At 37.9% G+C, this 19,870-nt stretch overlaps 1 protein-coding gene across 4 annotated transcripts in view; it reads right to left on the bottom strand.

Annotated features, from left to right (window-relative positions):
* Positions 1-333: 333 nt before the first annotated feature.
* Positions 334-19,870, bottom strand: part of LOC112053190 (Ca(2+)/calmodulin-responsive adenylate cyclase) — a 127,575-nt gene continuing 108,038 nt past the window's right edge. Inside the window, exons 8-22 of one of the 4 annotated variants that reach the window (XM_052881663.1) lie at positions 18,025-18,183; positions 15,915-16,059; positions 15,238-15,405; positions 13,886-14,077; positions 11,091-11,276; positions 9,644-9,922; positions 8,822-9,135; positions 7,652-7,811; positions 6,450-6,530; positions 5,729-5,875; positions 5,433-5,646; positions 4,065-5,364; positions 3,757-3,990; positions 3,577-3,658; positions 334-3,489 (exon numbers count right to left, since the gene is read on the bottom strand). In XM_052881663.1, the coding sequence (XP_052737623.1) occupies positions 3,067-3,489; positions 3,577-3,658; positions 3,757-3,990; positions 4,065-5,364; positions 5,433-5,646; positions 5,729-5,875; positions 6,450-6,530; positions 7,652-7,811; positions 8,822-9,135; positions 9,644-9,922; positions 11,091-11,276; positions 13,886-14,077; positions 15,238-15,405; positions 15,915-16,059; positions 18,025-18,183 (4,084 nt within the window). In that variant the 3' untranslated portion in view covers positions 334-3,066. Of the gene's footprint in view, positions 3,490-3,576; positions 3,659-3,756; positions 3,991-4,064; positions 5,365-5,432; positions 5,647-5,728; positions 5,876-6,449; positions 6,531-7,651; positions 7,812-8,821; positions 9,136-9,643; positions 9,923-11,090; positions 11,277-12,116; positions 12,165-13,885; positions 14,078-15,237; positions 15,406-15,914; positions 16,060-18,024; positions 18,184-19,870 lie in introns of all 4 variants that reach the window. The other 3 variants (XM_024092521.2, XM_052881664.1, XM_052881665.1) reach the window with 3 other exon arrangements.

Genomic DNA, 19,870 nt, shown 5'->3' with positions numbered 1-19,870 from the left:
GCTGGGGACATTAGTATGCGGAAAACAACACCGAAGCCGACGTGGGACGCCACGAACATGACACGCGATCCTATGGGACACCATTACACGAATAGGTGGTATATTTATTATGTAGTAGATACGTATAAAGCATGGAATCATGCCTTTCTTTAAATAATACGTTAGTTTTTACAATTAAAGCTGGAACACGAGATATGTATAGAGCATGCCTTCCTATATACGAGTTTACGCTAGTAGTTGCAATTAAAAAAAAATCACCTGACAGTTTGAAACGTCGATAATACTCGTATGTAGTAGATAATGTTAAAAATTCCAAAAAATAAAACGACGGTACCGGTCTTTCGAACCTCTTTATTTGTATGTAATTATTATTGCTTAATTAATTGAAATAAATAAATATATCACGTAATTCACTCAAGTATGCAGAATTTGAAGTATACAGTAATAATAATTTAATTAATACATTGATATTTGGCAAACATTTGTTTGGTGGTAGCTGATTTAGGAACAATAAAATTGTTTGTCATAATACAGTCTAACGGATTCTAATATAGGTAGTAGGTTTATAATATACTAACAATACAGACCAATACAAATTAATATTAGAGATAAATTAATCAAACATTACTGAAATATTGAAGGCCATTTCGCTTCCTGCTCTTGCAATATGAAAGCTAAGCAAGAGGGCAATAATCTCAACACCATTTCGATAGTTTATTGCATAACACATACAATATATTTATTTATTTTTATGTCATAAGTTGATTTATAATTGTATATTCTAATATATATATCGAAACATCTTCACTGTGACTAAATCAGCTATATTATTTAAATTACATAAATAATTTTAATTACCAATTTATAATTTTCTACATGTCATTTATGTCGATGGTTACTACTGGTTTAGTCGGAAGTTCTAAACTAAGTTTATTCATAGATGTTTTGTAAAAAATATAATATTACATAAACTAATACCATGAACATATAAATAGTAAGTTTTGAAATAAATACAACGAGATAATTAAGCAAAATATTTGGCACTACACCTAAACATTTTAACGAGAAAAATCTTTAAAAATTGACATACTGAGAAGACTGATTGCAAATAAGAGATCCCTTCCAAAAATAAGATATATTTTCACAGCATGCTCTAAACTACTTAGATTACAGCGCTAGATAGGTGATTAACAATATTTACAAAGATTAACAATATTTACTAAAACTCCTTTCGTGTTAAAAGACACTTGATTTTACATAATCATCACTTCATCATACTGAACAAATGAACATCATCTTTGTTTTTTTTTTCTACAAAATAATAAAAAAATGAACGACTAAGACAAGCTGACTTGATCATCATTGATAAAAGATGACTTTAGAAAATTGAGCTTTAAAAACAATTATAAAAATTAAAAATTTTCTTACTGTGCATTAAAAAAAAAAACATTTTTTTTGTGTGGAGTAGCACAAAATATAAATTTATTTTTTTATTTAGTATGATACAGTAAACCGTTTTTATAAATTCGTAGAAGTATTTCAAGTTTTCTTTTAAATTCGCAATCCCATGGCCAAAGCTACATTTTATAATTTTCATTTTTATCATGCGATAATTGACTTCATTGTTGGTATAAAAAGAAAAATCCAAGCTGTTATAATACTTTCAAAGCATCGTTGGATCCGTAAAAATAATATTTATATTAATTAATAGATCATTTTGTGTTCCACGACCATCAAAACTTGGGCAATGCAATCTATTTATCGCATTTTAATAAGTACAAGCTTAGTTAAATAATCCTTAAGCATTTCATAATAATATAGCAGTCATATGTAATTACTCAATCACATTATACCTTAGTCACAAACGAGTTGTTCATTTCACTTACACTTATACTTAAAGGATACACGAAATTGACACAAAACTATGTTACAATAAACAATATAAGATTCTAAAATATTGTGGGAATATTCTACAACAAATATTCGATACTGGTGTTCTATGCAGTTGTTGTACTCTCGGTTTTTTCTAAATACTATAAATTGTTTGTAAAATAGTTTTAAATCAGACGAAAGTAGTATTACGAGACAGATGAGAGATAGAGAGATAGAGAATTAAATGAATAACTTAATACAAAAAAGCTTACAACCCTATAACATAATATTGCAAAAATCAAATATTATTTGTACTTAAATCATTTCATCATATTGGCTTGATAAACATCATTTTTTTACTGATCGTTTAAGTCACATAAAATTAAAGAGCAATGGCACCGATATTTACTGCTAATACTTGTATAGAAGAAAAGAAATACATATAAAGATATATATGAAGTAGGAAAAAGCTGACTAGAATTAAGGAGAAATTAAACAAGAGATAAAAATATAATAGCAACAGATGATTCGCAGTAAGCTATCTTATATTAGTAGCAGTACAGTAAATTGTGGTAACAACAATATTATGCTTAAATAATATGAATTGAAATGCAAAATTAATACGTCATCACTGAACCACACTAGCCGACAATCTCACAAACAAGTCCTTTGGATGATTCTATAGTTATTACAGAGGGACCAGCCCTTACGCTAACACCGACGTTTACAGATATTGGTCGATCGTATAGTGAATTCCCTACTTCTTTATCACAAGACAAATAACTAATAATTCTAAATCAGAGCACCTTATAATTGTAGAGATCACCGCATACGTCTAGATGATTCGAAGAGCCATCACATGGCGTTCGTAAATGTACAATGAATATCATACAGTGTCATTAATAGGTACATATTGACAATTTACATAATATAATTATAAAGTACACACAGGATTTAAATCAGGCACGTTAGCAGTTCAATAGCAATGATTAATGAAGTGTTTAACTTTTCGGGCAAGGTAACATCCTCGAACAGTAATCACCACCACGTCCTAAATCCAGAACTGAGTATTAATTAAGAAGAGAGCTCAATACACTTTTGCCGTCCATTCAGACTTATATTTCTTTGGAACGTCTGTCATGTTTAAACACAAAACGAATTGTGAACGAAGCCCCGAAGTGACATCCGCCGCTGCTAAACATCGCTCTCACCATCGGTGACGTGTGCGGACTGGCCAAAGTTCCTCGTTATCGATTCGCTTACCGTTCGAATGTTCGCTAAGTACCTGTGCGCTGGTTCATCGGAATCATAGATGGCGCTGAGGGACTCGAGTGACACGAGTGCTTCAGAGTCCAAAAGGCGAGAGGAAGCGCGGGATGAGACGTCGTCGTCCCTATCGAAGTAGCAAGAGTTGACGTCGCTCAAGGCTGCCTCTGCGTCCGTGAGGCCTGCCTCGTTCAGCATTGACACGTTCTCTAACGCTGGATCGTCCGTGGTGTAGCCGGTGCTCTCCGGCTGCCCACCGTCACCCTCTCCTTCTCCCTCTGAGCAAGACGAGCTCCACTCCGACTGACTTTCCCCGTAGACACCCATCTCTCTATGATTAGAAGTGGTCACCTAGGACAAATATCAAATTCGAGAATTGACATCTCCGAGAGAAGCTAAATTTTTGTAAGGCTGTAAGCATTAATATAATATTCTTACCCGGTTTTGCAGTCTGTCCTGTAATTCTTTTTCATGCTTCTCTTTAATTATTGCTGGTTCTGTCTTTTTTACACTTGGCACACTGCAAAAGAAAAAAACAATTGTATATTTTGAGATGTTTAAATCTTCTACAAAAGTTGTTGTGCGAAGCTATCTTTTTTTTAGGAATTTTAATATCACCTGGAGTTCTGTTCAGTCGAATGCGTCGGAGAGGGTAGTTCTACAACAACGTCGGTCGGTAAAACTCCGGGGAAGTCCGCGGTGGGTTTGAGGGGTGAGGCGGCGGGGCGGGGGCGTGGGCTAGGCGGCTCCTGCCGCGCCAGTTGCGTGATGGCCGCCAGCCCCACCGCATGCAGCGGACTGCTGTTGTTGTTGTTGCAATTCCGGACTGCTTCCACAGACGAGTTTGGCGCTCTGAAACACCTTATCAATTGAGAAAAGACTGTCGATGTCAGCAATTAAAATTTAAATAGAAATCTTCACGTTACCTTAATTCTAATTTCAGGTCCTTTCTTTCTACTTTAGGAGAATTAATTTTAATAAGATTTTTATCATCCAACAGCCTCTGAATCTCTCTCTCAAAAGGCGGTACGCACGCAACGTCGGAAGGACTCCGTTTCGAGAACACTTCCCTGCTGTCATGATTTAAATGTTTTAAATTATTCGGCCGACTTCCCGAACTTGAAAAAGAACTCGTTCTTTGTGTGAGGCGATGCGGGACGTCTTTTTTATCGGTCTGACTGCATCCGTCCCTCTTGACTGAGGCCTGAAGCATATTTATAATGCTTCTTTGTAATTTTTCTTCCTCCTTTTGAAAGTTTATACTGCTGTCGAGAATTTTCTCTTCGAGGGAAGCTTTTTTATTCAATTTATGTTTGGCATATATTTCGTTTATAATATTAGGACTGGGTTTGTTAAGTCGAATAGGCGGATAGTCATACGCGGAATTGTTTTCGGTTCGCTGCGGTCTAGGAGGGGGCAACCAGGGAGCGGGTCTAGGGGGAGAAGGGGAAGCGTCAGTCGTCCGTGAGTAGCTTTCGTCCGACGAGCTGAGACTAGGGGAACGGGTTAGAGAGCTTAATTCGTCTGCGGACGAATGCACCCTCGGACTTCTCGCCAGAGGTAGACTTTCACTAGACCGCGGTCTCGGTAATCTGGTCGGAGGTCTCCTTTTGTGAACGGCTGGTGGACGCGGTTCTTGTGGTCGCGGCCACGGCGGGACCAACGCTCTGGGCGGAGGCCACCGAGGATTTCCATTCACTCCATGCGGCGGGGGAGGCGGTGGTGTGTCTTCTGGCTCCTTATTTCTCCGTCCTTTGCTGCCTTTGTGGTTGTTACCGTTGCTTTGGTGACCGTTCGAAGGTAGTAAAGGCTCATTTTCCCCAGTCACAGAGGTCTCTCTGAGGGGAGGCAGCCTCGACGGTTGCGCTGCAGCCCGTCTCGCTGAATTTTGTAACATCGCCAGCGGTGTCGCTACACCACCGTACATGGTCGGTGGATTCTGCGGCTGGCCGTTTGAGTTACTCGGAGCGGCGCCACTCGATTGCGCTCTATCGGTTAAAAAGTAAGTAGTCATCTCGCCTTTGCCTTTCACTTTCACTTTGCCTCGACACACGAATTGATAAGGCATATCTTTTAGCACCTGAAAAACTTCCTCCGTAACCTGCGTGTGATTTGGTAACCCTGTAGAGTCCATTCGAGAGGCCACGTTGACTGTGTTGCCCCAAATGTCGTACTGAGGTTTTCTAGCCCCTATGACACCAGCCACCACTGGCCCAACATTAATGCCTAAAAAGAAAGCTATTATTGAGACAAAGCTAATTTTTAGTTCAAAAAGTAGAGGTTCAAAGACTCACCGACTCGTAGCATGAAATTATTATAGGAATTGTCATTGATATCTTTGAGTTTGTCTCGCATTGCGAACACGAATTCTACCAGCGTAGCCATATGTTTCTGAGTGCTCGGATCGTCGGACATCTTTTTGTCGGGAATGAGCCCAACGGCAGCCATGTATGTCGACCCAACAGTTTTTATTTTATCTATTGCACTGAAATGATCATCGCCTAATAACTGTAACAAAAAGAAACAGATATTATATAGTATTTGTTTTTTATGAATGCTCAAATGTATTGTTAAAACAAGTTCAGGTCACCTCGTCAAAGTCGGCAATGATCTCGTTGAGTAGTCGCAAGCACTCCATGCCCTGGTTGTTGCCGTCCAGCTCCATATAGAACTCGTGGTAGTTGGTGATAGAAGCGAACACCACGCCAACGCGTTGGTACGACTGGTGGTAAAGCTCCTGCACCAAATAACAATAATTCAAGGTCAAAGTTTCATATCAATGGTAAAATCTAAAATGTTATCGACTCGGCTATTATTTATTTCTGGTTAAAGAAGCATAGTCACATTTACTTCACTATATAAAGGTTAAAAGATTGTCAACGCTCTTACTATGGGTAAGTATGGTAGCCAATTAGACTTTACACTGTGTGACTTTAAAATACCTACCCGCCCTTAAAATATATACCTGATATTTTAGGGGCGGGTAGGTATTTTAAAGTCACACAGTGTGTATCAAAAAGTGTGTATTTTAACACCATAAATTACTTCAGTGTATTTTGTATTTTTTACATTTTATTATATGTACTAAACGTTAATTGTCCATTAGTCAAACCATTTGCTTGAAGGAAACCATTTGATGGGCACTTTAAAGTGACATAAATTGGAATGTAAATTATATAAGTATTTTATTTATTTTAACTTAATAATCCTTAATTTGGTTCAGACTGACCATGTTTATATGCTAACGCAGTTGTAACCTTAAAGCAAACAGTGGCAAGTAATTGTGTAAGCGACATTTAGCGCTCACTTACCATGTTTGTCCTAAACTGGTCCAGGAAATGTGTCGCAACGTGCGCTGGCAGTAGATTGAACAGTATTCTCCGGTTCGATGCCTGGAACAAATGTGATTTGTTTCTATACAATTGAAGTAAAGTACCTACAGTCATCATCATCATCATTATCAACCCATATTCGGCTCACTGCTGAGCTCGGGTCTTCTCTCACAATGAGAGGGGTTAGGCCAATAGTCCGCCATTATAGTTAACATATTTCGGGAAGTCTACATTTGCCGGGACATGTAACATATGCTTATCTGTACCAAAGCCAAATAGACTTTCAAAAATAGTATAATTTAGGGTTTAATTAAAATATTGTAAGGATTTTTGTCTCAAACAGTTTTGGTGATTGTCGATAGTTGTATTACTTGTGAATTCAGATGTTATTTCTTACACAAGTATATCTATCATCTGCACTCTCATTTCTTTCCATTCTCAAGGTTGCTTGGTTAAAATCGCTACGAAACGATAATTTCGCCGATACACTTCTTCTGAACTATTATATTTTATATTAAGATTTTATAGTGTGTTTTCTTTGTTTGTGGTATATAAAAAAAAAAGTACAAATAAATAGGTCGCAACGCAGTTAGGTCCCTCCACATCAAACATTGTCAGTACGGTGGCTCGACGGGAACGAATCAGCGATCACCTTATTACCAACGTTACACCAGAGATGACGCCACTTCCATCTCAAGTCCACCAGCGTCCACTAAAACAAAACTAGATGGCGCTTAACACCGTCAATAAGCCTAAGCCCTGTGAAACAAATTCAAATTTCTTTTATTTCAAGGCTTTTTAGGCTTAGTTTACAAAAACTTTTGAAAGGTCAGGTATATGTCAAAATTTAATTTAATCTAATGGTATGGTAATAATAGACGAAAACTTAAAATTAAAGTTACGAAGGTTCCAAACGCGCCTTGGTCCGACAAGAGCCCACAACAAACTCAACCAAGGTTTATTTTTTTTGTTTTCCACCATTTTACAAACTTATTTGAAACTAAGCACACAGTTTAACACCAAGCTTTTTTATCATTTATATACTCACTAGCACTATAATAAGACTTTACTAAAAGCTTGCGTTTAATAAACACTTTGAACTTTTTGAGAGACATTCCAGATTTTTCCAGATTCCAGATTCCGTTTTTGAGAGACATTTCCAAATAAATGATGTCTCTGACCTGCAACGCGTCCATGTCCCTCTTCTCGTCGCGCGCCTGCACCTGCCAGAGGAAGTCGAGGCGCGCCGTCCACTCGGTCTGCCGCGCGTGCAGCAACACTGCCACCGCCAGAGCGAGCGTCCACGCGGACGCTATGTACGCCGAGCCGACCGCGCCGGGACTGAAAACGATCAGTACTTTGAGATAAATGTCAATATAATAACCAAGAAATACACATCAAATTATTAATGAAAACATTAATAAATAATCCCTAGGGACATGCCACACATGTATCCGTAGGTGCGAGTATGTTTGCAACGACATTCAGTAAATAGGCGCCATCTACTCAGGATACGACAGAGTACGTTTCAATATGCTGACCTGAGACCCATTTTTTACCCGATATTCTAGGTAATTAGCAGTATTTTTCTGGCGCATATTAAAATAAATTATGATGTGAGGCGTAGACTCCTGTCTGGTTTCTACATAGCATTATATCGGAACAGCTTGGCAGTCCGCTTGACGGTATTTGGTTGATAGCTCCAACTTAATACCATTCTAATCCTCGAGACGATGAATACCATGAACTATTTCTGTATCCAACTTCTAACACAAGTTATTCGATAGTCACAGAAATATTGCTCTTGTTTAAAACACATTACATTACATAGAGTATTCTCAGACTCAACAATAGACAAATCGACAACAGAATAATTCATTGCTTGACAAATAATATTGAAGAATGCTCTCCCTTTAAACATACGGCAATCAAAGACACTGGACATTTTTAAAAATGCCGTAAAGACTCATTATCTGGTGCAGTAAAGACGATCTGTATATATTATTTCTTTTCAATATAAGGTATTTATTAGTATATTTTGATATGTATTTTATTCATTATTGTAGGTATTTGTGTAATATTGTTTATGTATTAGGATGTAAATTATTTGTATGTATGTGTATTACTAATACTATGGTTATTTTTGTTTTCCTAAACCGAAGGTTGCCTGGAAGAAATCGCTACTTAGCGATAAGGCCGCCTTTTGTATGCTGATCTCTTCCTAATTTGTTTTTTATTTCACTTGTTTTTGTCTTTGTGGTGTGCAAATAAAGTATATTTATCTTTATCTTATTTATCTTAATATTACATACAACTTCATATTACATACAGTAGCCAATACCATTACTTACTCCGTCATAAGATCATAGCAGTCGAAGATATGTTTATGGTATAGCAATATAACGGCCACATATCCAGTCGTCATCACAGCCAGCAATACCCCCTTCACCAGGATGGGTAGCCGCAGAAACACTGCCACCGCCAGCATACTGAGGCAGCAACCCAGGGTGATGTACAACGGAATGGGACAGGCCAGGTGGTCCGTGCTACTCCATAGATTGGAAGCCAGCTCGCCCGATGTGGAACGAATGGTATCCATCGTTATATTGTCAGTAAGGTTCGCGCATACGTTGACCTCGTGACACGTTATCTGAAATTGGGGAAACTTCTCCTATTATAAATATAATAATGTCCTCTTGACTGCATTTCAAGTGCGAGTAGTGGTATGAGTTATGTCCTGCCTTCTGCATACAAGCCAATGTCATGGATTCAATCCGCAACTGGATTTGTGGTATTTATTAGTTATCTTAGTACATATCCATAACACAAGCTAAGCTTACTTTTGGGGTAGACAACGGTGTATTTATCATCCAAATATATTTATTTATATACTCTGTTAATATTCTATGAAGCAGACAAATGTGAGCAGACATTCTATGACATGATATGATAATGTTATAGAGGTGCTTTCTCTATTTCATATGTTTTATGGTTTGATAGGACTAACTGAGAGGTAACTTTGCGTACTCTCTGGTGCACAGTAAAGCTTTTATTTTTTCACATTGTTGGCATACCATCTAATAATATATATAAAATAAGTTTACTTGATGACAAAGTTTTTGTCATAACTAAGTATAATAAATTAACTGCAAGTTACATTACAATCTACTTACAACATTAACCTGCCCCACCGCGTAGCCCAGTACAATAGTGAAGGTCGTGATAGCGTTCCTCAGAGCGAATGGTCGGGACACATCGCAGGGGATGAGCCTCAGCCGAGCAGCCAGTGTTAGAGCCAGCACAGCGGCGGACCAAGCGAACGCTGTCACGAAGAGCAGCAAAAGGATGGTAGTGCGAGGCAGTATGGCAGCCTGTAAGGTCCCAGCTGCTACGAGCGCTCCTAGCGCAGCGCTGAGTGACCCCGCCCATCCACCATCTGTTGATGCTCTATACTGAAAACAAAATTATATCCAATAAATAATCTGGAGTGGAGACCACGTACCAGCCAGCGCAGTGTAGGACGCCCTCCAGCTATAGACGGTCCGACGACATCAAGAAGTTAGTGGGAAGTGGCTGGATGAGAAAGGCGGAGGATCGAGTGAGTGCGCCCTCGGAAAGGCCTATGTCCAGCGGTGGACGATTACAGGCTGTTGATGAAATATTTTCACTTCGATCTAAACATATTCCACTAGCAGACGCCGCGTTTCACTCGCGTAGTTCCCGTTTCCGTGGAAAACGAGGATAAAATGGTCCTGAAGGAAGGTGTAGCTTCGCAAGGCCCAAGAATATTTAAAATCGGTCGAGAAGTTTTTGAGCTAAATCGTAACTAAAAAACGAAACATAAAATCTTACCTCTTTATTGGGTAGGTTAGATGAAGAAAATATGGCCACATCACAATGTCAAATATCGAATGTTATGAAAGCAGAGCTAGAGCAGTCTAGGTAGTGCCTTAACCGATTTTTTAATGACATTAATCGATTGGTTGCTAAACAAACATTTAACAGAACAAGAACTTTTAAAGTACCTACTCCTGATGAAAAACCATACGCCAAACAACCATCTCCTAAAAGCTCACAACAAAATTGTTATGCATAGTATACGTTTTTCATATATCATCCACCTATTCATACGGCTGGTTGGAAGTACGTCGCTATTTTCGAGGACGCAATAAAACCCAATTGGCTCGATTCAAAACTCCTAAAAGCTTAATTGATTAAATTTCGACGCGCCAATATCTGAAGCGAGGGATACGTGGTGGAAAAAGAGCAACATTTTTTCCATACGTTCCATCCGTATAAAGGCAAATACGATTATTGCGACTCACTCGATCAATTCATTGAAATCTAATTCTACTATTATAAATGCAAATGTAAAAATTGGTCCTTGGCGATAAAAATGGGCTACCGTCTGTCGTAAAATAAATTAAGGAATTCAGTCGTTTCCCAAAATGTTAATATGAAATATCATATTTAGGCAACAACTTTATATATGTATTATGTAAATCATGTCAAACATAAGGTATAAAGTTGCAGTATGAATGTGACATTTAAATTAATTGGTTCAGTAGATTCCGAAAAAATTTACTGTCACATATGCCAGTGATCTCAAAACATATTCACCTGTGTTTCTTTGGCAGCGTCTTTGAAGCAAAGTGTGAGGAGATGAACGTGGATAGCTTTCTCCCGGTGGACGGAGCGTGCGTCGATTGCCTGCGCCAGGAACTTGTTGACGCGGTTGGAGGGCTGGTGGTACACAGACGAGTGACGCTTTTTCACCAACCGCTTAGACTTCTCCGTCACTTTATTCTGTACAAACAAAACATACTTCAGAAACAAGCAAACCTTTTGTTTCCTTAGGAGTTCATCAGGGCGGTGTGATTAATGCGTTACACATCGAGAGACAGTGAAGGAGCGGTGACATTTAGGAGATCAGGACCCACGGCATGCCGACTCCATGCTCGACTTATAGTTCGAACTGACCTTAGAAATAAAAGATCCGGAATCCGAAGCAGCATCACATTATTAAGATAGCAAAATATAGTACATCCATATACACATCAACGAGAAAGAAGTGACTTTAAAGAATTTTACAAGAAGAATTACTCAACGGACACATTTAACTGAAGTTTCGAAGGTTCTTTGTACTATTGTACAATGACGCATAATTGACTGCCTTTCATAAAACACATCAATTTCGTATAACAGTAAAATTAAGTCAATAAGATTAAGACTAAGTTAGAATGAATCCCATGCACGTTAGGTTAGTGTCGGTCATGCCATGCCATGCTCAGGTAGCAATAGTCGGGATAGCGAGTGAAACACATTTCGGTGCGTTCGACTTTATTCTCAAAACAAAATTTAATAAAAACAATATTAAGTATATCACAATTTTGAAGGAAAAGAAGGCCCCCCAATTAGACGGGGGTGGTGTAGGTTTCAGTGCTGTTATTGCCGTTTTGCGTCGTCGATTCACCTGACCGATTTAACGAGTATAGTTATAAAACAAAGGTGCAAACGAGGAGTATCGCCAGGTGTTCAGTGCGACCCGCGTGAACACAAAAGTTCCTAAATTTTATGGGTTGTTTAGTGTCACCTGGTGAGTGGTGGAAAACAATAATACACAAGAACAACACTTTCTGCGCTTACTGTTTCAGCGGGTATTTGTGGTAGAACTAATGTCCAAGAAGGGAACATCTGAAAAACAATGAGCAGACGTTCTATGTTAATCATTGAGACTGGCGTCATAAATATTTCAATAAACTATTCCGTATACGTAGCTTGAACGTTACTATTAAAAATGGTTAAATATTTGCTACACCAATATTTGGGACAGATCCATTATCGGTTATAAAACAATATTTCTTTTTTTAACTAAATCTTGTATAACAAACTTGTATAATCCAATAGTCATTTGTTGAATGATAATGACAAAGATAAGGATGTATTATAACATGGTGCACGAACTCTGAATTATCGATACAATTTTCAGTCACGCAAGTGTAGGATCATGAAGGGCTTGTTCTTGTTTCATCTATTCGTCAAATAAAAATTAGTGCGAAGCGAAAAAATCCTCGCATAATATTTCGGGTGCTGTAAGAAAGCTTTAGAACATACCTAGTTTAAAAAAATCAGGAAAGCATATTTAGTTTGAAAATCACACTTGAAATATTACTAACTACTAGAAAACATTAAGCGTTATCAATCCTCGGGCACCTGAGTCGCATAAGACCAATGCATTTGATATGTTTGAAGCAGATTCTGTAGAAGATGGGATTCGAAGCGATATGGTTCTAATAATAAGCCCTCAACCATATTTTAAATCCCGCCTTATCATACCCAACGCATACACATTTTTCCTCATGTTTTTGATCTAAAAGTTGAATGTGTGTACGTGTTATCTATTTCACTATTCTGTAAAGCTGAATTCGATTGTGCTTGTATTCATTTCACACTTCAAATAAAAGTCCCAATCGGCAAGGTCATAAATTATGAAAAGTCTGAATACACATGAGGCAGAGTTCCATGGTCGTGACAATGAAGAAACTGAGTAGTAACTGACTAAAATAGAAGTTGCTGTTGCAGTTAATGTTTTCAAATAGTGTACAATTTTGTAGAGGAAAAGCAGAAACCATTAATGGTAAAGGGGCAAATGGTTCTTTCATGGGATTGGTCGATAGCAATATCTAACTCTGTTAGGCAATAGCTTCATAATCTAATAACGATACTGTATGTTATACTAATAGACGTAGATAGACCGTAGTAAGGCCTTTGGTAGATGAATTTTAGTTAATCTAATAAAGATATCTGAAACATATAGACAGATGCACTGTATAATTGGACTTGTATGACTACGGAACTCTTAAAAAACAATTTGTGGGTGAAAATGTAGAATATGTTAGCAACTTAAACTTTTCAAGTTTCTAACACATTCTTTTGATATAACAATTATGACCTGCCGTTTTGAGTGGTCTGAGCCTGGCTATACAATATAATCTGTGATCATTTTACAATTAAATACGAAGCGAGAGATTTATTTATGTTCAGATCGTTGTAAACTAACGATGCTCTAATCCAATTTTTGTGAAAACTTTCATCATAATTACATTTTACTAACTTTTACGACTATGCTGACACCTACAATAACATAACTTTCAGAGGATTATTTAGACTAAAACGGCCATATTTATCAACATGGTTTAAGATTTATACCTCAATGTTCTTCAATGTAAAGTGGACATAATCACTACCCAATTAAAGTTCACTCTTCTTTGATAACATTTGAGGATTAAATTTTAATCCATGTTTAAAATATGGCCGTGACACATGATTTTGTATGTATAGCCAGCGACAGCCAGTGCTCGGTTAAGTCAAGGAATGCGAGGCATTGCACAAAGAACAGCGGTATGTCGGTGGACCGTTGCGTGTGTGCGCAGGGCGTGGTGCTGCATGACCGCGTCGAAGGTGTGGTGGTGCGGGGCGGTGGAGGGGGCGGCGGGGGCTGCGGGGGCGGGGGTGCTCCCGCTCACGTGCTCGCCGCGCAGCGCCGCCAGCCGCAGCGCCTCCGCCGAGCCCGGCTCCGCGTGCAGCGCGCGCTTCAGGTCCATCACCTGCCAATGCGTGCCACACGCCGCTGCTTACTTTGCATATATTGTACACTTGCTGCTGGCTCCTTAAGGGGACCGCAGAAGGGTTCGGATAGACGCAGCTCTGTATGCAGAGCCTACTTACGTTCCGTATTTGTATGGTTACTTACGCATCTGATTGCACATTTGCTGCTGGCTCCCTAAAGGGACCGCAAAAGGGTTTGATCAGACGCCGCTCTATATGCAGAGCGCTACGTTCGGTACTATGTGTACGCACTCACACCTAGTGCACACTTCACCATATTTCTGAATAGGTTGAAGTGTTAGACCGGCCTCCCTCTTTAACGATGCGCGACAGTCGCGATGTCCATCCGACTTAGAGAGTATCGAGTATAATATAAATGGACTTCAAAAAATTTCGTTACATAAATTGGTTTGAATGCTTTTATAAATAGAGTTGACTTTAAAATCTCACACGGCGCGCGATAGTTTGAACATTGCGACATGCGCAACGCATACGCGACTGACGCGATTAAGTTTTAGAGGATGGCCGGTCTTAAGCGAGTATTCATGTGTTGTCATAGTATAATACATTTGCTGCTCGTTACGATTTTACTGCGCAACAGTAGGCGTCATGCTTATACGAATACAAAGCACGATGCTTCCACAGTTACTTATAAAACTCACAAACAAGTGAGAAATTTAAGACCACTTTTGTATGGAGTGGTAAATTAATATTAAATTTAATATAAAAATACTGTCATTTAAAAAAATATAATATAACATTTAAATTTATAAAAATATTAAAGATATAAAAATATAATAAATACGTAAACTATTTGAGAGGATACAGTATACAATAGCATAAACATACACAGTACACCACAATATAATTCGAGTACAAGAAACAGACTTACCTTTGAAGTATAATATAAAAGTGCGGTTCACCGAAAAAAAAGAATTATCACCCGATTGAAAAACATCTGGAGAAAGAAAAAAATGGACATCGACCTCGTATTGTTTAGCGAGTCCACAAAAGTGCGAGACGGTTTATAATAACGTGAAGTGCAAAAGAAAATCTTTACGGTTTTTTTTATATTGAAAATATTATACATAATATAAAAATAATATATTTCTGTAGCACTAATAACAAGTTGGTGTAAGTTAAGTATGTTTTAAGTTACCTTTCTGGCAGCATTTGCCTTAAGTTCCTGAGGCGAGGCGGCCATGTTGGAAAAAGGCACGTCTACGTTGAATTTTATCGAATGCAACAGTTGGACCACAACGTTGGACACGTTTTTGAAAGAGAGCTTACGACGGGACCCTGACCCCAGTCCTGCTGACAGGCACATCTGTAAATACATATTTATATCATTAAACAACTGATCCGGTTAAACAAACGAACACATTTAAAAATATTACAAAGGGAATAAACATTTAAGAATTTTTTAGTAGTCCAATGGAAAACAATTAATTTTATATAGGTATTTGTAATATCCACTATAATATTATAGAAAGAGAAGTCCAATATACTCGTCTTTCCATTAGGAAATCATCCTTTTATATTGTTATAAACTAGTTTGCACTAGTTGTAGTACATTTTCCGAAACACTTCATAAAATCTTCCAAGTAGTTCTAAATTTCAGATTCAGATCGTAAAAGCAACGAAAATATCTAGCGGCCTATGTATTTACAAACACCTTAATTTTCTTAAAAGTAAAGTAAACTTTAAGTAGTAGTGATTAGGTCCACTTTACTTTGTAGGAAAAAATCATGTTTATAAATATGGCTGTAACAAAGGCCAGTTTCTGTAGTAGGTCGTTAATAATGATTAAGATAGTACAATAAAGTATGAACTAACTTTTCGCCGTCGAGGTGGGGGGATGATAAAATATGTCTGGATAGAGTGATCACGCAAGTACGCGTTTCTGGTGGAGCCGTGACCAGGTTCCACTTCGTAAGCACCTCCGAGACATTCCAGGGTCGCTTGCGTTATGTGTACTCGGCTGAAAACAAAAAAAAACTTAAAAAGAAGTACGAGTAGACGACAAGGCTTAGTTATTATACACAAATATCATAACAAAGACTTATTTGAAGAAGGTTTCTTTAGGGTAAAGTAGTAAAGTCGACCCCGCAGTTCCCGTTCTTGTGAGAATACGGGGATAAAACGGGGTAACGGATACACATAAAAATAACGTGGTTTTCTAATGGTAACTGAATTTTCCAGATCGGTTCAGTAGATCCAGAGATTACTCCATTACAACACCACAAACTATCTCTTTATCATATTAGGATAGACTATTTAATTATTTCGAGTGACATAGGGATGTTCCTTTATAAATGGTCCTTCAGTTTTAGACGCAAACACGCTTGTTTAAACAAACCAAGTCAAACCGTCTTCCGAAAATAGAATATGTATAACTTTTTTGACGAATATAATCTTTTATGCATCGAACGTTGCTCTAAAAAAATATTATCCAGTTTATCACAGAACAACAAACTTAATTTTGGCATCAGAAAACTGTTGTCCCTTTATATCAACATAGGTCGCGGTCAGTTTACAAGCTGCAAAAATTTTTTTGCCACCAATAATGTAAGTAGAAATATTCAGCAATTTGGCTGCGTTGCGTTGCTTAGGTACAGACTGAGTTTTAATATTAATTTCAACTTCAAATCTCAATGCATACCTGACAGAAACTTTCCTAGCAGACCTAAAAATTCACAAAGCGCTTGTGTGAAAACTAGGGATTTTTCGGAATAGGAATGTAAATCCAGTAAACAAAAAACCCTTCCCTTTCCCTGACAATGGGAGGTGAAGCGAATCGTAATAGCACAATGAAAATATTTTTGGAAAAATGTTAGATATTGAGATTTCATTGACTAGAAATTGTTTGGCTATCAGCCAAAAGCTATTAAATTGTAGTTTCGTTGGAAATTGGAAGCACAAAATCAGAATGTACGAGTATGTACCTATTAGAAAGTTACACAGTAAAAAACGGACTTTAAATGTTAAACAGTTCGCTAGCTTATAGACGGAGAGCACGTGAACCCCAGACCTCAGTCATTTTATAAAAGCTGAAAGTTTGTCAGCTGATGGTCTTATCATAAGTAAGTTCAGTAGCCAATTATGGAATTTGAACCGTGGTGGCTTTGGGAGGTAGCAGGTTTTTCGAAGGGTATTGGTAGTAGCATAAGCTGACAAGCTTTCAGCTTTTATAAAATGACGAAGGTCTGGGGTTCACGAGCTCTTAGTCCATTATATAGCCGGAGCTATGAAATTTTGCGATTTTCTTACTTCTATGACACTTTTCAGTTGTTGAGTGTTCAGAATTTAGTCTTTCTGTTGAAAGTGCATCAAGTCGTCGGTTTCGGTCGCTATCTATATAAAGAGTCAAAATACCAGAGTAGTAATGCATCTCTTAGACCAACCAAGCTACCCATCTTTTCAAAAGAGAGGAGGCATAAACCCTACAATGAATAATTTAAAAAAGACTGATGATGATGATGATGAAGTCCTAACCCATAAAGATTTTAATACTTCATAGCCCATTCTCTAGTGACAGTCTAGTCAGTTGTCAGCCCAAAGTCAAATATCATTAGACTACACTGGGAGCGAGATCGACTAAGCTGGCCCATCAGAAATAGGCCGATGATGATGATGACGAGTCCACACTGTTTATCAATTCCTCACCCCGATTCGCCGCCAGCCTCCATTTAGATACCAAGGATTAAAGATATTTGGGCTACATTAGGTGAGATATGGCTTAAATTCTACAGTGTCATCAGAATAGACTGAAATGATGATGATGAGTCCAAAATGTTTATGAATTCCTCACCCCAGTTTGCCGCCAGTCTTGTGTTAGCAAGGGCTAAATGTTTGGAGACAGATGACTGTGGCTCAAACTCTACAGTGGGTCACAGAATATACTGAGGATGGTGATAAGTACAAACTGTGTTTATCAATTTCTCACCCCGGTTCACCTCCAGCCTCCATGTTGTTGGCCAGCGTCACATCGTTGGACCACACGTCGTACTGCCACTTGCGAAGACCGAGCACGCCGCAGAGCACCCGTCCCGTGTGTATCCCAACACGCATGTTCAATTGCACGTCTGTCGCTTCTACTACGGACCTACGAACAAAACATTTTTTTTATAGTAAATGCACCCAAGGGGTTCCCATTCCTAAATTCTTTCACCAATAGAAAGGTATAAATATCTTTTTTCAAATTGGTCCAGTAGTTTTATTTGTTACATACAAGAATACAAATCTTTTCATGATATTAGTGTAGATAATGACCTCCAGACCTATTTTATGTTGAGGCTAGCCTTGATGGCTATGGGAGATATTGATATGTCTGGGACAATGTCTAGTCAATCCTTGATTAAGGCGTAAGACTGGCAAATGTTGTTTACATTCAGAACTAATCTGAAGGACCAAACGTACGAGCATGAGAAGCAGCATTTATTTTGTAGATCATGTAGAACACACAAACTGAAATTACACAAATTTCAAAACAGATTTTAGCTTTCAGAAGATGTTAACTCTCATGCAAGCTTTCAAAAAGTTCATAAAGGTAAATTTTGTAAAATAAATAAATTATTCCTATTCCAAGTAAATAAATAAAGAGTTACGCAAGGGACTATATTCTTTCGGTTTTTCTGCTTTAAGTAAATTTGCAATATCTGTTATTCAAACAGAAATCAAATTAGGTGAGGTTGGTATTTTACGCAACACCACACTTTACGGCTTGCACGTTTGAAAGAAACAAACAGGTCGAAACTCTACGAAAATAATCAAATTTTTATGCTATCTCGTATTTATTTTGCGTAAAATACGGTTTATACCTGGCATTCGTGTTAATGAAAAGTCTGCAAGATGAATGAGCTTTTGGAAGTCTAAATTCTCGGCTAGAAATCCTGTTATCTTTATGCAACCAACGGAATTTCTGTGTTAACGCAATTTGTCTGAATTTAGTTAAAATGATGTTTTTTGCACTATGGTACCTATGAAAGCGTACGAAAGTCCGTCAAATATAGTTTCGGAGGTTAACGCGAACAGTCTTTCTGACTCGTTTTATGTTTAATAATTTGTTTTTTGTTCGCTTTTCTTTTATCTCTCCAATTAATTTTGTCAAAGAAAGTAGAAATCGAATTTCTGTAGACACTACATTTCTACCAGTCTTTTAACCCCCGACGCAAAAACAGGGGTGTTTTAAGTTTAACGTGTCTGTCTGTCAGTGGAAAAATCGGGACATGGAAATTCGATTGTTCATATCGAAATAAAAAAAATCTTTGATCTGGCTCACATATGAGGATATAAAGAATTTCTGGCGTAAAACTCTTTATTCTAGATAATTCCATGACTTTCAAGGGCTTTCCAATTTTTTTTTATTGAATTTTGTTTACCGTAGGTTTAACTAACATAGGTATCTCAATTATCGTATCTACAGACATCGTTAGTTCAGATGGTTCACCAGAACGTCTGGCAGTTCATAATAAAGCACAGCAATGTTCGACGTTGAATTCACATAGTGCTCAAATACGCGCGGAGCACGTACCTAAAGCAACCTACAAGCAATAGCTTTGTGAATACAAATGGCACTCTGAACAACTTGCAAAGTGAATTTAGAAGTATCAAATGTAGACTCGCACAACTGCTTCTGTGGGTGTTTTGGTAAGCTTTGCCACATACATTGAATAAAATAAACTGTACAAGAAATCATCATTAATTTTGTCGTTCTGAAAATGTCTTCTTCTCTTATCGGGGACATATCACAACAATGCACTATCGTAAGGTCGTTTGATTTACTCTTACTT

The sequence above is a fragment of the Bicyclus anynana genome, chromosome 5 (assembly GCF_947172395.1).
Source record: "Bicyclus anynana chromosome 5, ilBicAnyn1.1, whole genome shotgun sequence".
NCBI lineage: Eukaryota > Metazoa > Arthropoda > Insecta > Lepidoptera > Nymphalidae > Bicyclus > Bicyclus anynana.
Note: the sequence above shows the minus strand (reverse complement) of the source record. Positions and strands in the feature narration are given on the sequence as shown.